The sequence below is a fragment of the Coturnix japonica genome, chromosome 8 (genome assembly GCF_001577835.2).
Source record: "Coturnix japonica isolate 7356 chromosome 8, Coturnix japonica 2.1, whole genome shotgun sequence".
In the NCBI taxonomy this organism is placed as follows: domain Eukaryota; kingdom Metazoa; phylum Chordata; class Aves; order Galliformes; family Phasianidae; genus Coturnix; species Coturnix japonica.
This window is the reverse complement of record NC_029523.1, coordinates 18,771,620-18,784,605: the sequence shown is the minus strand read 5'-3', so window position 1 is coordinate 18,784,605 and position 12,986 is coordinate 18,771,620. Positions and strand designations below refer to the sequence as shown.

Sequence of the window (12,986 nt, the reverse complement as noted above, 5' to 3'; positions counted from 1 at the left end):
GCACGGCGTGGTGTGAGCGGGGTGATGTGGAAGTGCCTTGGGCACAGAGCCGTGCTGAGCAGCTGTGTATGGCAGCACTGTGGGGTCCTGTGTGAGAACGGGCCGGGCCGCCCCTCAGCCCGGCACCTGCCTGAGCGCTGCGGGCACAGCTGAAGCGATGAGGCGCTCCCGCCTCACACAGCCCTGTCCGAAATGGCGGGCGGGGCTCGTGAGGCGGAACGCGGCCTCCACAGGATGCCCCGACACGGGGACACCGCGAAGAGACTCGGCCGGGACGGCAGGAGCGCTGCGGGGAGCTGGGAGGAGCTGAGCTGTGGAGGTGAGCGAGGGCCGGGAGGCGGCCCACACAGCGGGCTGTGCGAATGGGGCGGAGCGGGCGCGGCGCCTATAGCAACAGCGGCCGCAAACACCGCCGGAGCGTCCCGGAGCGGGGCGGGCAGCGCGGAGGAGCCGGGCCGGGCTGACGGGCACACGGGCGTTCTGCGGGAACCCGATGGCGGCTGCCGGAGCCTTCGCCTGTCCCCGCTGCCGCTTGGCCTTCGGCTCCTTGGCGCTGCTCAGGGCGCACCGAGAGCGGTTCTGCATCGGGGCCCCGGCGGGCGGCGGGACCGGGGAGGAGCCGGGAAGGGCGGCGGGACGGCGGGAGCGAGCGGTAATGCGGGACGGGTCCGCGGGACGAGGACGTGCAGTCCCAGCAGCCGCAGCTCCGTGCTGCATGTCCGCGTGCTGCTGAGCGATTCCCATCCCGTTCGCCTCTTCAAGGTCACGATGTCCCAGCACGAGGATCAGCCCAAGCGACGCCATGTGCTCCTGCTCTCCGGGCTCCCTCGGTCCCCTCTGGGACGTGAGGGCCCGGGCCGAGCCCGTGGGGCGCCCCTGGGTGACATCCTCACACCCCGTGAGCGGGCGCTGCTCCGTGCCCCTGCTGTCAGCCGGCCGGCACAGCGGGTGAGAGCACCCCGCAGCCCCGCTCACCTGCAGCACAGTGCGGGGTCACTGCCGGCCCTGTGGGCTCGGCCCCCACTGCCACGGCTGCCCCTGTGCCCCAGGGAGAGCCCAGCCCACCGCGGGGGGACCCACGAGTCCCGGAGCTGCTGGAGGCTCATCAGCGCCACGTGGCTGAAATCCGGGCCAGGACCCAGCAGCTGGAGCAGCAGAGAGAGCGTAGGAACCAACACAGGGTGTGGGGTGAGGGCTGTGTTTCTGGAGTGACCCAGCTGCACGTCCCGCAGAGCTGAGCCGGCGCCTGGCATTGCTGTGCAACAAGCAACTGTCACCAGAAATGAACCGAGTCACGGAGGTGCCGTCAGACAGAGCTGGACACCAGCACCAAGGGTGAGCCCTGCTGCATGCTGCAAAGAAAGGGGCCCTTTGCCCGCTGGACCCCAGTTTGCCCATATCCTCCCCAGGGCTGCTGTCTACCTCGACACCCTCCTGCCACCCTCCGGGCCGCTGGCAGCTGAGGCCAGGTGAGAATTGAGGGCAGATGGGAGCCCAGCACAGCCTCAGCCACCAGGGCTCATGCCAGCATCATGGCAGGGCACTGCGGCTCTCCTACCTGCGGGCTGGTGGCCACGATGAGGCCACCCTGGCACAGCTGTTAGACCTCCAGCTGGAGGCCACGGCACTGGAGAAAAGGGCTGCACAGAAGATGAGTAAGAACCAGCCCCAGCACAGAGCCCAGGGACAGGACCCCATTGCTGTTGAGGCAGCACGGGGCCTGGATGCGGCGCTGATGGCTGTGGAGATGGAGAACCAAAGGCTTGAGGGTGAGCTCCTGGCACTGAAGGTCCGGAGAGAGATGCGAGCTGATGTCGGTGGGTGACCGGGAAATGGAGCGATGCCCATTTGTCTGTGAGGTGGCAGCCGAGTGTGTCCGAGCTGTTGTTCCCCAGGATCGCTGGCATCCCAGCAGCGTGCAGAGGAGCTGGCTCAGCTGCAGGCAAAGATGGAGATTCTGCTGCGACGCCAAGCAGAGGGGATGGGGCCGCGTCTGCCCCCTGCCGTCCTCCCACCGCCCGTGGCCCCTCCGCTCTCCCCAGCCTTCGCTCTAGCGGTGAGTCCGGTCCTGGGGTTGCAGGGGTATCTCTCACCTTGGGAGGGGCTTTCTAGGGTGCTGACTTGGTACTTGCTCCCTGGCTGCAGCGGAACGCATTCCCTCTAAGCGCCAAACTGCAAGTGCGATTTACTTTGTGCTCCCGGGGCTCACTCCCATTAAAGCTGCCTTTTTCTTTCCCCAGGATCCACTGAGGCCGACCCCGAGGACAGGAAGCCCCACAGCCTCCAGCCGCCCACTGGTGCCCTCCAGCCTCCCCAGCATTCCCTTCGGAGCCCTGGATGACCCCCCTCCTACTTAGGAGGCACCAGCTCAGCACAGAAGCCTTAAGGTGAGGGCCAGGAGCTGTGCCCTGTTCCATAGCTCTGGCAACATGGGAGCTGCTCACCCCAACTTTTAGATAAGGGACTTATTTCTGTGACCGAGCACATAAGTGCATCATCACATTCTTTCCCCTTTCCCTACTGCTCATTCTATTAGACACTTCTCAAGGTACATTTAGGAAAAGCTTGACAGGAGGCTTTAAGGCTCAAACTAGGGAGCAGCAAAATCCATGGCAAGATGTTCTCTATCATCCTGGAGCCCATGTGATGGGTGTGTAATAAATGGCTTCTATTTGCAGCTCTTCAGCTCCTGGCCTTTTTCAGTGTATGGACTAGCAAGTGCCATGTTTGCAGTCACATCATGCAGAACAGAGCTGTACTATTGCTCTGGAGTCAGATGACACAGAACCAGCACCAACTTCACAAAAATACAGTTCAGCCATAGCAAGACAGGAGTGCAGGGAAGTAACACAGGGAACCACAGCCTCCTGCAGGAGCCACATAAGCTCTGATTACACCACTGCAGCACACAGGAGCAGTATCACACCACAGTAACTGGTCAGAGAGATGCTAACAGCCTTGTCTCACCTGCAGCAGGAGAGCAGAGAGGAAGGAGCCTGAGAGAGAAACAGGGACAGAACAAGGAATGTTTGCTTACAATCTTTATTGAAGTCATACAAAAGTTGCCAAAAAGTGAAAAAATACACTATATACAAAACCATTTTCCTTTGAAGGAGAGGAGTGTCCAAAGCTAAAGAATTATCATACTGTGCTTTCAACTGCAGCCCCTGGTTCTGCTTGTGGCCTTTTCTCTGTCTAGAAGAAAAGAGAAGTATTTGATGTTTATAAAACCAAGCCCTGCGCTACAGCACCAACTCATGCAGCAGTTTCTCTCATTTCAAGACATAACCATGCATGCTTTGCTCATCTGGAGCCCAGAACTACTCTGAAACAGTAACAAACGTAGGCCAGGTTAAGAACTTTAAAACCTTTAAGCATCCTACTACAGAAATGCTCTGGAGAAGGGCTTTGTGCTGTTGTTCAACCCAACTCAGACATGCACAACTCAGCATATATTTCTGTCCCCCCACTTTGGCTGTGGGGGTCACAGCTGGAATCTCCCCAGCTCACTCAGCATCAGACACCTCAATACAACATCTCAATACAACATGCAGCCTGGCAGCTCAGGAATATTCCCCATCTTGTGGGAAGCCTGTGAAGGCCAACAGGTAACAAAGCCAGTATGTGAACAACACACAAAACCATGCCTGAACAGAGGGGGAAGGAAAATAATATATATAAATACATATGCGCAGAGTCCTGACTCAACTGCCCACCTCCTCTTCCATTTTTTCTGCAACCTCATTTCCACTGGGGGCAGCATCACCACCACCACCATTGACAGCCGGTTCTGCTTTAGATTTCTTAGCTTCATTGTCTCCCTGGTGGGTCTCCTCCTCTGGTTTCCTCTGAAGACAAAATTGTTTAGTCTTCACTAAGTAGAAATAGCAGTTCCAAGTATTTTTAGAAAGTCAGCATCTAGATGTCATTGTACATTACTTATTTAAGCTCTACTTGCCAGGTTCAAGAACTTAAAAGTGTTAGGATTTAACCAAAGCTCTTAAGCACAAACATCGCAGTCAAAGTATAACCAGGAAGATTAGGCAACTGCCAGTAACTACAGTGCTGAGTTATCCTTACAGTTTGGCAGGGGAATGGGTTACTGTTGAGCTAAGTAATACCATCTAGGTGAATAGATGGTATTTACAGTCATCCATGTGAAGCAGATCAAAGCTGCTACTAACAAACTTGAACTCAAAGCAGCCAGCATAACACAGGGCAGGCTGTGCCACAACAGATGGAATCTTAATTTTTATATTACATACAGGATGATTAGCAATATGAGCAATTCTAGAAAAAAAAAACAATACCTTTAAAGGAACCTTATGTCCAATATATCCCATTCTCTTAGTGAGACATACTTAGCATGGCTACACACTAGAACTGGCTTTGCTGTTTTTCAAGTCTGATTCTCCATTTCCACTTGGAAAGAAGGGAACCCAACACAGCCTGGTTGTTTTCATTGTTATTTCTGAATATCTCTAGGCTGCCCTGCTCCTCCTGCAGATTCTCAAGGGAGCAGGGCATTTGCTCAGGGAACATCTCCCAGAAGGCAAACAAACCAGCCCTGCAGCTGCATCAGTGTGGGTCAGGCACGGTGCTGAACCATCACCAACACATCTGGAGGCTGGATGGTTCCCAGACTCATTACCTCCCAGTGGAAAGGAGTTTTAACACACTATTTCTGTTACTATTTTTAAGTGTTCTTCCAGGCATCATAGAAAAAGCTCTAAGCCAAGAAATCCAACAGTAGAGGGCAAAACAACAATACTCTGACAAACTGTTTATTCTATTAGTGACTGCTGGACTCACCTTTTTCCTGACCAGGTGAGAGATGTCTGTAACACACTGAGATGCTCCATCAGCTGCTTTTCTTACTGGAATCTATTAAGAAACAAACACTGACGTGTCAATAACAGCAAGCCATAATCCTTAAAGCAGACATGAATTTTCTCAACAACTTTCTCTGTCCAACTTACTGTAGAAACAGAGCCGCTGCCTTCGCTTTGTGCAAAACCAGATGTAGTTCCAACCTAGAAAAGCAGAAGAAATAGTTAATGAGCACAGTCATTTATTCACAAAAGGCCAATACACAGTTTAGGAAGAGGCAGAAAATCCAACCGTGTCTTACTGCATTCTGCTTCTACGCTTACATATAGGAGAGACAGAAGAAAAGCTCACGTGGTGATGTAACACTCTCTTAAGTCTCTCATTTGACTTAGTGCTCAGAAGCTTAACAAATTCAAGTTCAGGTTGGAACAGTTAATTTCAGTATACCCGCTATTAACCCTTAGATTTTAACTGCCTAAGTTAACTTTCTGCTCTTTATGAAGTCTGAGCTTCTCCCATTACTGGTTTACTTCAAGCCTCACAACAAATGTTTGGGTCAAAGGAAAATGCAGGATGCACTAACCAGAGTTGCCTTCAATGCCAGCTCAGCTACCCTCGCACTCTTTTGAGACTCCTTTGAATCCTCTATTTTTTCTTTGATTTCAGGGAGAAGTCCCTTCAGTTCTTCAATCTCCTTCTCATCTTCAGGGGACCCGCTTTCTGCCTTCTTTATTCGTTCAGTGAGCATTGCTAGAATGACAAAGTTATCGTGGCAAAAAAAAGCCTCAAGGCAAAGTAGCTGCCTCATTACAAACACCACAGAGGCAAGCGCCCACCAACAGATGCTGTTTTGACAACTCTGATGTCAGTACAGGCTGTTAGCAAACATTTGCATTGCAAACTGGTCTTGGGGCAATATAAAGTTAGTGTTGATCCACGACAGCTATTGAGTTAGCGAGGCAATTTTAGTGCTCTGCTTACCCATTCTCTTGTCAATGACTTCCATGGATTTACCAAACTGCAGAACTGCCTCATCAAACTGGCTGTTGTAGTGGTAGGCCAGTGCCAGCTGGTAGTGGCTTTCAGCCAGCAGGCGGTCATGAGCTTCCAGGTATTTCTGTTGCAGGGCCAGACAGGCTTGAAACTCCTCTATAGCTTGCACGTAGTTCTCTGTAGAAGCCAGCCATAAGGTCTTTACAAATAACACATTTTACATATTCCATCTTACATAGTCTGAAAACAGAACTATTACTGATACAGACTGAGCTCAGTAACAGGATGCTTTCCTGTCATCAAGGGACAGCACTCACAGCCCAACACTGCTTCGGGTCCACTTCCCCTCCTCCTCTCAAGAGGACTTTGTGTATTTAGAACATTGTAACCTAAGGATGCTTTCCCAGTTTCTGAAGCTAATCAAATCTCTATGAAACAACTCCGTGTCCTGCTCTAAACTGACAGTACACCTGTTCTAACACAAAGCTTTCTTTTGCTGCTCTTGGGAGGGGTTCAGCCTTTTTAAGAAACTTCATTGGTTCCTCCATTAAGAAATTTATCCTATGGTTGTACTGTTATAATTAGACAAACTTGTTTTGATTTTCAACCCCTCCCCAACCTTCTCAGCCTTAAATCACCTCTATTCATTTTTGAGTATGAAATAAAACATGGCAAGACTTAACTTAGCAGTTCATACACAACAATTAGCACTACTTACCAGATTCAATGCTAACTTCTCCTAGCTTTAGATGAGCCTGAGCTGCGTGAAGCTGAGCTTCTTTTGTTTCTTGCCTAAATCAAGGGGAAAAAAAAAAACAACTGTTTTCAAGTCTTTGAAATACACAGCGTTATGCCTTCACCACCTCCCAACTCAGGGAGCTTCTCTAGCAAACATTCAAATCACAGCCTCAGATTTTACCTCTTATAGATGACTTTGGCCAACTCCAGCATGTCCCAGGCCAGCTCAAGATTGCCAATTTCCTCCTCCTCACTTTCCTGCAAAACCAGAAATGCATAAAATATGAAGCCATTTGGATACCTGTCACATTAAACAACCTTATGCTTTTAAACAGCATTCCCAAGGAGTACATTTTGACCAAGGGATGAATGCTTTGCTACTCGAAGGAAGAACATGTATGCCTATAAGGCACTGATGCCCCTCCATTAGGCAACATTGGTTTCACTGCACAGAACTAACTTCCTGTACAGGAATAAACAAAATACAAGTGAACTTTCAAAAGCTTAAAGATATTCATGTGACATTTAGACAGACCTTGCATTCAATAGCGCCAACATCAGAGCTCAGCAACCTCACCTTGTCTTCCACTGCCAATTCATTCTCCTTATCATCTTCAGCTTTATCATTTTCTTTGTCTTCCTCTTCAGATTCTTCTGTTTCTGTGAGAAAAGCAAGATGAATGAGAATGCTTGTTACTGTGTCGCATCACCTGGAGCCAGGCAGAATATTTGACCCAGCCCTTACCCTTCCAGTGAGAGGTTAGAAGTGTGATTAAGGAGAGCACAGGTAAAATTACTCACAGCAGCAGCCATCTTGCTGAAAACATCAGGCACTGTAAACTAAGGTAGTTCCAGGCAACCTCAGTTTACATTTTAAAATGTAACTTCATAATGGCAGCATGGAAACTTAGCTAGAATTGTTCCCACTAACACACTGTGAATCCCCACTGAACACATGGAATCCCAAGCAGCCATAGAGGCACTGGTCAGTTGTTGGAACTCCATGCTACAGATAACAAGCATTTTCAGCAAGATAACTAGCAAGCTGCATACAGATAAGACTGCTCCTGAATTTGAGTTCCTCACTTCAGATATTCACAACATTACCAATGAACCTGCTGTCATACAGTGCTATTTGACTTGTGATATTGTGCAAGTTTTGCATCATCTGCTCTACTGGTAGATTTTTGAGGTGTGCAGGTAAGGAATCTGATTACCTTAACAACTGCTAATTTCTGTGACTTCAGCTTCAAGTCAACCAACTCAGACTGTGACCACTGACTAATTCTAGGACAACAGGAGCTTGTTGTGGTGACTAGAAAACCCATGAGCTGCTCAGTCCGACTGCCAACACCAGCCAAAGAGCACCAAAATAATTAAGTACATGGACAGCCTGATCAAATCTAAAACAGAACAGCTGCTGTCAGTGCACCAGATTAAGATGTTCAAGGGTGTCCTCATAACAACAAGAGTCTGAGCAAAAGAAAGCAGCATGTACATAAGCAGTCCTTCATAGGATAAAGAAGAGTGGGTAACTGTTCTCAGTTTATGTTCAGTCACACTCTGGTCAGACAGACACCTTCCCAGGCAGCTGCTTCATTACTGTGCTCACTGTGCTGAGCGGTACAAGTCCTCCCAGTATCCAGAACTATTTGATCTGAAGACTTGCCTCTCCTCAACAAGGCTCTTCCTGTGCAGCTGAGCTACTGACAAGCCAAGTTTCTATTAGCAGAATATTGATGAACTTGTCCAACAGAAATCCACAGCCTACTAAGGCCATGCACATACAACTACAGCAAAGCACATAGGTTTTACCAGGCGACTTTAACGTAACCTTGCAAAAAGCCATAATGAAGCAGGGAAGCAGAATGGCAGAAAAAGCAGGGAGCTCCAAAACTGCGCTAGATGGAAGCAATAAGCCTGCATTCGTCAGCCAAATTCTCACTTTTGATTACTGCTAGGAAGACTCAAACAGAAAATTACTCCCTGCCCTCTGGAAAGCTAATTTATCACTTTATTATAAATTCAGCAGTTCTTATTTTTCTGCACCACTGTTTTAAAGTACAGTTATAACCAGAGGCAACTCGTGATTTAAGTTATTTGAAGGTTAGTGCGTTAAACCCAAATGCATGCAAGTGAACATCCATTCAGTATTCTCCACCAGCCGAGCCTTTACTTACGCATTTCACAGGGCTGTAAGTTTGCTTTAAAGATTTGCTTTGCAGTTAGTTAAGCGTTAGTCTAAAGAAACTGAGACTATTCTCTAGTTCTTGAAACTTTACTGAAGCCAGTTACTCGGATGTAAAATCCTTCTAAACCCCATTTTTCCTCATTTTAAGGCAAACAGAAAATCCTGAATGGAACACTTTACCCACTGTTAGCCAAATCCAGCAAGTCAGCCACCCACAAGTACTTTTCTCCTCACTGTTACCTTCTCCCTCTTCCATCTGGTCATCTTTCTCTTCTTTTTCTACCTTAGCACCTTCACTCTCTTCCATCTGGTCATCTTTCTTTTCCTCTTTCTCTACCTTAGCAGCCACTTCAGTCTTTTCTCCTGTATCATTAGCTGGATCTTCACCCACTGCAGACACTGGTTCTTTTGAGGAATCCACCTCTTTGGATTCATCTGGTTTCTGTTCTGGAGCTGTCTCCACTGACTCCTTCTCCTCCACCTTCTTTTCAACTGCTTCTGCTTGTTCTTCCGCAGCTTCTTTCTGCTCTGCCACAGCTGCTGCCTGCCCTTCTGCTGTCCCTTCTTGTGACACTGCCTTCTCCTCTGCCTGCCCTTCTACAGACTCGTTCTCTTCCACAGCTGCCTTCACCTTCTCATCCAACACCTCCTTTGTGCTGTTCCTGCCCTCAGTTGCCTCTGCTTCTTCATGCTTTGTGTCNGTTTCTGTTCTGGAGCTGTCTCCACTGACTCCTTCTCCTCCACCTTCTTTTCAACTGCTTCTGCTTGTTCTTCCGCAGCTTCTTTCTGCTCTGCCGTCTCAGTTTCCGCTGTTCCTGCTGTCTGCTCTCCTGCCCCTCCTTTCTTTTCTGCCGGTGCTTCTGCAGCTTCGTTCTCTTCCACAGCTGCCTTCACCTTCTCATCCAACACCTCCTTTGTGCTGTTCCTGCCCTCAGTTGCCTCTGCTTCTTCATGCTTTGTGTCCTGCTCTTTCTCCACTGCCTTCTCTTCCACAACTGCTGCTTCTGCATTCTTTTCCACAGCCGTCTGCTGGTCATGCTCTTCCGAATTCACTTTCTCCACAGAAGTCTCTGTCTTCTCTGCAGACCCTTCAAGCTTTACCTCCACATCTGTAACTGTTTCTTCTTTTGGCTTTTCTTCTGTAACATCTTCCATTTCAACATCCTCTCCTTTGATTTCCTTCTCAGTTAGCACTGGAGACTTCTTCACCTCTTCTTCCTCCCCCATGGCATTATATACCTGTTCTCTTAACTCCTCCCTTGCTTCTTCTACATGATTGAGGAAGCATAAACATTTCTTCGAGTTTAGTGATAAAGACATTAACGGGCAATGATAACACCACCCTCCGACCCTCCAGTGTTGGTTTCTCATTAGGTTAGATGGCATTCCATTCCTAAAAGCTCTTTTTTTTTCAGAACACAAGGAATTTGGATGCAACCAACGTAACTCAAACTAAGCAAACCCCTTTCCCAGACCGCATTATTGCAAGCAGCTGCTCAAGCAGTGTGTGCAGTTTGCGCTAGCGAGTTTAGTCGCAGCTAAGCAAGAGATGCCAGTGTTTTAATGGTCTGGATTACAGGAATTCCTGCATTATCTCCAGCTGCCCAGTACAAAGCAAGTATCGTTCCTGGACTTTTTCAATACTGACCTGTCCTGCTACACACACTGTACTGCTACAAGGTTACAAAGCAGTTCAAGTTGACCCTAAGGCTTAAGAAAGCAAGCTTGAATGCAGCGTTTTAGAACACAAGACATCTGGTGACCCTGGCACATGCTTAAGCAATAAGTTCACTGCAGGAGTGGGTTTTTTTTTCATCTTTAGGCAAGATAAGAACAACAAAAAAGTCCATTTTGGCTGCAGAAGTTCCAACAGAATGATTCTGACTACCCAGGACACCAACTTTGACCAGTTGTCTTGTCTAACTTATACCTCTATGACACAGCCGACAGCTTTACATACCATCAACAGCTGGCAATGCGGAATTATCTTCAGCTTTTTCTCCTTCCTCTTCAACCTGCACCCCTTCTAAGGCATTTCCCAGCACACCATTTTCCATTCTAAAAGAAACGAGAGATCATTATCACTTGGCTCTCATAACTACATCGCTTTAACTGTGGAAGCTGCACCACCACATCATGTTCCAACCAACATAACCCTGCCCACCAAGGGACAAAGCCCTGCCGCCCCAGCCAGGCTCTGGGTACCCAAGTGTTGTGTCAGCGAAGCATGTAACAGGTGCTTAGAAGGTGAAGCTGTTTTACTATGCCCATACTTTTCTGGAGGAAAACATCATTTGTTTACTGCTTCCTAGAAGAGCACTGCTATTAAGAAGCACTGCTTAAAAAGCAGAGAACAAACCACAGCATGTTATCAGATCACAAAGCAGCACAGCTGTTTTCTTCCAGAGCATCATTCCTAACCCCATCTTTCATTCTCAGTTATGGAGCTTTAAAACACTCACTTCAGGAAGGAGCCTACAGTCACTGCTCAGCTACAGCCCAACCCCCTGAAGGAAGCACACTGTGCATTCAAGGACAGGGACAGTAAACAAGCAGCCATTAACGTACCTTGCCAACTCCAGGAGCGATTTTCCGTAATAAAAGAAAGCTTCTGCACACTCATCCGCCGTCTCACCGTACTTTTTACCCCTGGAAAAGTAACAAAGCTGCATTCAGAGTGTTTGATACCTGAGCTTTACAGACAGAAGCTCCTGGGCAGGAAGCAGCAGTTTCACGGCTCACTCAGCACAGTGAAGGAGAGATGAAAGCCCCCCTCGCTTACATAGAGTAGAGCTGGATGCTCTCAGAAGCATCCAGCAAAGCAAATTAATTAAGAATCCATGAAGTATCACCCTCAGAGACAGACCGAGCCCAGCAAGCACTGAGCAAGTAACACAACCCCATCACTTCCATGCGAACAGAGCACAGCAGAGCTGTGCGAGGAGGAGAAAAGCATCAGATTCCCTTTCCTCCCTCAAGGTCTGCAGCATGACAGCACGGCACACACCGGGATGCTGCCCTGACCTTCAGTTCACTTGTAAACGCCGTGCTCAGCTCAGCAGTGTGATGAGCTCAGCCTCCCCATGCACACAGCAGTGCGATATGAGCCCGGCCCTGCTGGGCACACTTACAACAAGCTGGCAGCCTCCTGGAACGCGTTGACGGCGGCCGGGACGTTCCCCATGACCAGGTGCTTCTGTCCCAGCCCCAGCAGCTTCTTGGATTCCGCGTCCACGTCCATGCTGCAAAAAGGAGCCGAACGCGGAGCGATGAGAGCTCCGTGATTAGGGGCCGCTCCACGCGGGGCGCGGAGCTCGGCGGGGCCGCGAGCACAGCCCCAAACGGGGCCTCACCTGGCCGTGCTGTCCGCGGACGTGGAGGGGGCGGCCGGGTCCTGTTCCATCCTGCGGGTAGGGCGAGCAGTCAGCGGGACGGGACAAGGCGGGGACAAGGCGGGGCCCACCCCGGAGCGGCGCCGGCGGCCGCGGCTGGGCCGGAACCGGGCCGGGAATGGGCCGGGAATGGGCCGGTATCGTGCCGGGCTGGTGCCGGCAGGTGCCGCTGTCCCGGCGCGCCGCCCCGCGCAGACAATGGGCGCTTCCCGCCTTCCCGCCGCCCCGCCCCCACAGTTGGCGCCAAACCGCACGGCGGCTCCTGACGGGCTGAGGGCGCCGCGTCACGTGACCGCGCCCTCCCGCCCCGCCCGGCGGCGTCGGCCGCCCCCAATAAAGATGGCAGCCCCGCGCGGCGGTCACGTGGTGGCTCCGCGCGAGCAGAGCGGGCCCAGCTGGTCCCGGCGGAGCGGGGCGGCACGGCACGGAGCACAGGAGGGGGGGCGGCGGGAGGAAGGCGGGATGAAGACGGCCGGCACCACCGGCACCACCGGCAGCACGACCCTCCCCGCCGCGGGGTGCCCGCCCGCACGGAGCCGAAGCGGCCCCTTCCCCCTTTTCCCATTTCCCCTTCCCCCTTTCCTTCCCCCTCGCCGCCCGCCTCGCCGCGCCCAGGCCTCCCCGCCCCGCGCTGCCCTACCTCTCCCGGGCGGCCGACGCGGGCTGAGCGCAGCGAGCAGCGGCCGCAGATTGCATGGAACCGGCGGGAACGAGGGGCGGCGGTGGCGGCAGAGTGCAGCCCCCGGCCCGTCCGGCCGCCTATATACCGCCCAGATACCCCCAGGACACGCCCCGGCCCGCCTGGCGGCGCGCGCACAACGTGTAGAGACTACCGCTCCCAG

General features: G+C 51.1%; 2 protein-coding genes across 7 annotated transcripts; one reads left to right on the top strand and one right to left on the bottom strand.

Annotated features, from left to right (window-relative positions):
- Nucleotides 1-370: 370 nt before the first annotated feature.
- CCDC17 (coiled-coil domain containing 17) lies at nucleotides 371-5,553 on the top strand. Of its 3 annotated transcripts, none has more exons than XM_032446389.1 (9): nucleotides 371-652; nucleotides 763-948; nucleotides 1,050-1,164; nucleotides 1,233-1,335; nucleotides 1,410-1,469; nucleotides 1,540-1,817; nucleotides 1,896-2,056; nucleotides 2,241-2,387; nucleotides 2,679-5,553. In XM_032446389.1, exons 1-8 carry the CDS (start codon nucleotides 494-496, stop codon nucleotides 2,355-2,357), a joined length of 1,179 nt encoding a protein of 392 aa, XP_032302280.1. In that variant the 5' UTR covers nucleotides 371-493; the 3' UTR covers nucleotides 2,358-2,387; nucleotides 2,679-5,553. The 3 variants fall into 3 exon arrangements, with proteins under 3 accessions (XP_032302280.1, XP_032302279.1, XP_015725778.1); XM_032446388.1 differs by lacking the exon at nucleotides 2,679-5,553 and adding an exon at nucleotides 2,537-2,677 and having other exon boundaries at nucleotides 372-652; XM_015870292.2 differs by lacking the exon at nucleotides 2,679-5,553 and having other exon boundaries at nucleotides 372-652; nucleotides 2,241-2,677.
- On the bottom strand, nucleotides 3,027-12,945 carry NASP (nuclear autoantigenic sperm protein). 4 transcript variants are annotated; one of them, XM_015870284.2, is made up of 16 exons: nucleotides 12,785-12,944; nucleotides 12,106-12,156; nucleotides 11,884-11,994; nucleotides 11,321-11,401; nucleotides 10,713-10,810; nucleotides 9,550-10,020; nucleotides 8,993-9,376; nucleotides 7,139-7,221; nucleotides 6,743-6,819; nucleotides 6,542-6,615; nucleotides 5,812-6,000; nucleotides 5,414-5,580; nucleotides 4,980-5,033; nucleotides 4,813-4,884; nucleotides 3,717-3,848; nucleotides 3,027-3,195 (listed from the first exon to the last, which is right to left on the bottom strand). In XM_015870284.2, the coding sequence occupies exons 1-16, from the start codon at nucleotides 12,838-12,840 to the stop codon at nucleotides 3,142-3,144; spliced, it is 2,154 nt and encodes a 717-aa protein (XP_015725770.1). In that variant the 5' UTR covers nucleotides 12,841-12,944; the 3' UTR covers nucleotides 3,027-3,141. The 4 variants fall into 4 exon arrangements, with proteins under 4 accessions (XP_015725770.1, XP_015725772.1, XP_015725771.1 ...); XM_015870286.2 differs by having other exon boundaries at nucleotides 8,993-9,414; nucleotides 9,678-10,020; XM_015870285.2 differs by lacking the exon at nucleotides 12,106-12,156.
- Nucleotides 12,946-12,986: the final 41 nt, after the last annotated feature.

Excerpts from the sequence above, each read along its gene's own strand:
- CCDC17 (XM_032446389.1), top strand. The coding sequence starts at position 494 with ATGGCGGCTGCCGGAGCCTTCGCCTGTCCCCGCTGCCGCTTGGCCTTC. Across the intron at positions 653-762 it reads CGGGACGGCGGGAGCGAGCG|GTCACGATGTCCCAGCACGA; the intron begins GTAATGCGGGAC and ends CGCCTCTTCAAG. Across the intron at positions 2,057-2,240 it reads CCCCAGCCTTCGCTCTAGCG|GATCCACTGAGGCCGACCCC; the intron begins GTGAGTCCGGTC and ends TTCTTTCCCCAG.
- NASP (XM_015870284.2), bottom strand. The coding sequence starts at position 12,840 with ATGCAATCTGCGGCCGCTGCTCGCTGCGCTCAGCCCGCGTCGGCCGCC. Across the intron at positions 6,820-7,138 it reads AATTGGCAGTGGAAGACAAG|GAAAGTGAGGAGGAGGAAAT; the intron begins GTGAGGTTGCTG and ends CTGGTTTTGCAG. Across the intron at positions 6,616-6,742 it reads GCCAAAGTCATCTATAAGAG|GCAAGAAACAAAAGAAGCTC; the intron begins GTAAAATCTGAG and ends CCCTTGATTTAG.